At 50.4% G+C, this 4,456-nt stretch overlaps 1 protein-coding gene across 1 annotated transcript; it reads right to left on the reverse strand.

Annotated features, from left to right (window-relative positions):
• Nucleotides 1-1,537: 1,537 nt before the first annotated feature.
• LOC146179701 (uncharacterized) lies at nucleotides 1,538-3,220 on the reverse strand. Its single transcript, XM_084580248.1, has one exon. It carries the CDS (start codon nucleotides 3,218-3,220, stop codon nucleotides 1,538-1,540), a length of 1,683 nt encoding a protein of 560 aa, XP_084436374.1.
• Between the last annotated feature and the right edge of the window lie 1,236 nt (nucleotides 3,221-4,456).

Consider the following 4,456-nt stretch of genomic DNA (forward strand, 5'->3'; position numbering starts at 1 on the left):
GGGATTCCATGTGTTGCGTAAGACGGTTGAGGATGACATGCTCAAAGAGTTTCCCCAGGCAGGATGTCAGGGAGATGGGGCGGAGATTTTGGGCATTTATGGGCTTGTTTGGTTTATGAATGAATATTATTTTACCGTGCTTCCATTCATCCGGTAGCTGCCCCGCTTCCCAGCACTCGTTAAAGTATTCAGTGAGCAGGGAAAGAGAACGGTCATCTAGGTTTCTGAGCATGACATTGGTGATTTTGTCCTCTCCAGGGGTTGAGTTGCGTAGCTTAAGGAGGCCTGATCTAACTTCGATCTCCATAATGGCGGCATCTAGGGAGGGTTGATCAGGGCCTATGTAGTTTGGATAGGATATTGCTTGGCCCACAGTAGTATAAGTTGATTGCAGTTGGGCTAAGAGCGATTGCTGACTACATCGATGTTTATGGATAAGCCTTTTGAGGGTAAGCCGAGTTTCCTTTTTAGTTTGTGTAGGGTCTATCATGTGTCGAAGAAGATGCCAGGCCCTGGAGGAGGAGAGATTACCTCGCAACCCATCGCATATTTGGTGCCAGTTATGTTTACTGAGGGCGGCGCTGTGCTCCTCTACTTGCTTTTGAATTTGCGCCAGTTTAAGTTTAAGCTTTCGATTATGCTTATGTTTTTTCCAGCGCGCAAGGATACTCTTCTGTGCTTCGAGAAGGTGCATTAACCTACTATCTGCAATGGGAGTCTCGGGGGTGGTGTCTAAAGTTTGCGTGAAAGCCTGGACATCCTCCTTGAGCTGTGTCATCCATGTGTGAAGGTTAAAGGGGGTTTTTAATGTTCTGGCCTCTCTGTGCTTACGCAGATTATCCCAGCTAGTTTGCCGGACACGGTAGATTTTAGCTTTTTTGGCAAAGTCAAGCTCTATAGTTATTATATAATGGTCACTGCCCAGGGTCTCATTCGAGTTGCTCCATACCAGTGTTGGGAGGTTTCGGCCGAATGTAAGGTCTGGGCTAGTATCGGTGGTGACACTATTGCCGATTCTTGTAGGTGTGCTGAGATCATTATATATAGAGTGGCCCTGCATCTGAAGGGTGTTGTGTAATTCCGCTCCTCTCTTGTTGGTGCGCATGTTGCCCCAGTCTACATGTGCGCAGTTAAAGTCGCCTATAATAATGAGGGGTCCTTTTTTGCCACTGTGGATGCAGCTTTAATGAGAGCAATTAATTCGGCGACCGGCTGCCTCGGAAGGAGGTAACAGTTAAGGATGAATAGGGGATAGGATTTCTGAGTAGACGGGATTAATTCTAAATATGTGTGAGCCACCGGGGAGTGTATTTCGTGACAAGTGTATGGAATTAAGTGTTGAACATACGTGGTAACCCTAGGGTTGGGAGTGATGTCAGAGGGTACCAGAGCGTATCCTGGCAGTGATACATTTGTTCCAGCATCCTGGAACGCTAATATATCGGGGTGTGTGGAAGAAGCAGAGAGTAGTTGCTGCAGGGGGTCTCGTTTGCGGCGAAACCCCCTGCAGTTCCATTGCAAAATGCGTAGTCGGTGGTTACTGCCTCCTGTCGACAGGGCCATGCTGGAGGGTAGGAGGGCGAAGGATGGAAGTTGGTGTAGGGTTGTCAGCTGGGGTGTTCGAAGGCATTCCAGCAATCATTTTTGGAATCTGTTGCATAATGGCTGTGGTTACTTGCCTGATAATTGTTTCTGTAAGCCTAGCCATGGCGGTTTCAATGTACGTTTGAGTCTGAGCCAGAATCTTGGCTTCTAGGTTTTGGGCAAAGTCTTTGAATTTGGAGTCAATGTCTGGAACGTCTTCTGGTCTCCGTTTTTTTTGGGGAGGGGGTGTGAACGATTGGGGTGTTGGCGATTGAGGGGGTTGGTTGGATGTGGAAGGAATAGAGCTAACGGCTGCCCTTAAATGCCTTACCTCTTCCCGCAGGAGTGCTATCTCTTCCTCCCGCCGTGATGTTTGGGGTGTACTGCTGGCTTTGGTCCAGGCTGGCTGGCGATCCTGACGAGGCACTAGGGGTGGAAAGTCTTTTGCCGTGGGCACTGCTGTTTTGGGTTTCGGCGCTGTCCGTCGTCGAGGCTGGGGGGTCCTGGCTTTGCATGAGCCTGTACCGGTAAGGTGGTTCCCACCACAAAGAATGCATTTCGGCGTGCAAGTGTCTTCTTGCCTGTCGTGATTCTCTCCACATCGGGGGCAGAGTCCGCTTCTTGGGAGAGGGCGCACATCGTACCTGTGACCAGGTTTCCGGAAGTTTGTACAAGCTTCAGGGCTGCCCTTGTATTTGGTGCATCGATGTACAACACACATGTACTTGATGGTGTGGGGTACCGGACCAGAAGCAAATGTTATTAGAATTGACGACGTTTTCCCCATGCGTCGAGCCGCTATGATATTGGCCTCCGGGTTGCGATACTGCAAGTCCTTCAGTATTTCATCTGGTGCTTCATTCCAGTATGCACGGGAAATAACACCCTTGACTGCCGCTGGAGGTGCCGCGATATACGCGGCTACCGGGAATTTCTTTCCATCTATAGTGATTTCCTGCATGTTCACTAAAGCGAGAGCTGTTGCCTCCGCCACCGTCGCTACCGTGAAGGTATTGTTTGTGGGATGAACTCTGATGTGCAGTTCGCCCATCACTGAGCAGCTCGGAGTTGCATGCAGTGCCTGCAAGAGACTTGGAACTGGAAGCTTTTCCAGGGAGAGCCCGCCTCTCGGGCGAAATACGACTCGGATCGTGCCTGCCGGCAGCGCGGCAAGTTGTTTACTTTTGTGCACAACCATGCGCGTCATGCGTAGTAAGTGCGGCGTCTCCTGGAGCGGGGCTCGAGAGGTTCCAGGCGCAGCGTCCGACGGCGCGCCGGCGTTGCTTCCGTTAGGGTTGACGTGAACTGAGGCCGTTGATGGGTTTTTTGAGGCCGCGTTTGAATCTGAGGTTTGAGCTCGATAAGCACGTAGGACAGTTTTCCACTCACCAGGGCGATAGTCTTGTGGGTTGGGTATATCTGCATACACTGGTTCCTCCATGGTTGTTGGGGACTGAGGAACGCGGCGCGCCGGACAGGGTCGCCTCGATGAGGCGAGGCCTAGTGCGGCGGCGTGGCTGTCAGAGGCGTTTTCACTGGATGATTCTCGAAGATCGCGGGGCACATCCAAAAGATGGCAGTGGTTAGGGTCCGTGTACCTTCCTGGATCCTGGAACAAGCTTGACCTGCTGGCCATCTAGTAGGACAATGTAACTCGGCCCTATAAAACTATCCGGCTAAATAAAGGCGCCGTTCAAGCTTTCTTCATGACACCTTAATCGAGGCGTTGAGGGGATTTGCAGGCGCTGTTGCCACTGCAGTAAGAAGGAAAAGAAAATGCAAGGTCCTGCTGGCTCTGTAGTTGATAGCGTGCCTCGATGCGCGCGCCTCTCGCGCGCATCGAGGCACCTTAGGAGTTTAGCCAACATATCGGCCTCGTGAGGACAGAGGAGCAATTCGAGAAGAAAGACAGAAAAAGACGCGCGTCGCAATAGAAATCTAAACGGCGGCATACACAACAGGTACAAACGCCGCAGCAAACGAACACCCGCCTGAAGCGAGTGAGGCTCTGGTTACCAGTCTCATAAAGCCGGGAGCAGCCGCCTATCCAAACGTTATTTTGCCTTCAGCTCTGCATGCGGTACATGATGCAAAACAATACAAAATGGAGCTACCGCTCCCCAATGCGGTTCAAAAATGGCGAATACCTCATGATGTTGAAATCCAAAGTCTGTATACATGGCTTACCACAAGCGGAAAGTTTGTAATGCTACTAAGCTTGCCGAATCCACTCACTTGTTATGAAAACATGTATTTATTCCCAATTAACCTGAAGTAGGACCCCAGGCGAGGTAAATTGCATCTCTAGAAAACACTCCTAGGCTAGGCTAATATGCTCACATTCTGTATAGTATTATGGGGTTATGTATAAAAAGCTGTGATGAAAAGTAAACCATAAAAATTAAACTGGGTATTGCTGGATCTGATTAACACTAAGCCCATTAAAAGGGGCGAATGTGTGTATGTTCAAAACATTACGCAATCTAGAGTATCGGTGGCGGCCACCGTGGCTGATGTTTTAACACTCACAGCTGCAAGCACATCCACATTGATAACTATTATTTAACAACCAATGCTCGAGATTTCAGAGCACGTAGCTTACCATAACGCCGAACACCGAGGGTTTAGTTCCGTCTACAGGGCAATGAACGGCAGGCTCCTTCTGCGCAGTGAGGGACCTCGCTTTCGGTTGTCCTGAAGGGCGCCTTGGTTTCACCGCCCTCTTTATATTCGCGTCAACCTGGAAACAGCTCGACTTGCGTATGGTGCGCGTCGTGTACTGCGGTTCTGTGTCAGGGCTCTTCACGTCTTCACGTGCGGCCATTATGACGTCACCAGTCACGCTGCGGGGGTCGGCACCGATGTCGTGGCT

Source organism: Amblyomma maculatum, chromosome 9 (assembly GCF_055883805.1).
Source record: "Amblyomma maculatum isolate TAMU_Amacu chromosome 9, ASM5588380v1, whole genome shotgun sequence".
Taxonomy (NCBI): Eukaryota; Metazoa; Arthropoda; class Arachnida; order Ixodida; family Ixodidae; genus Amblyomma; species Amblyomma maculatum.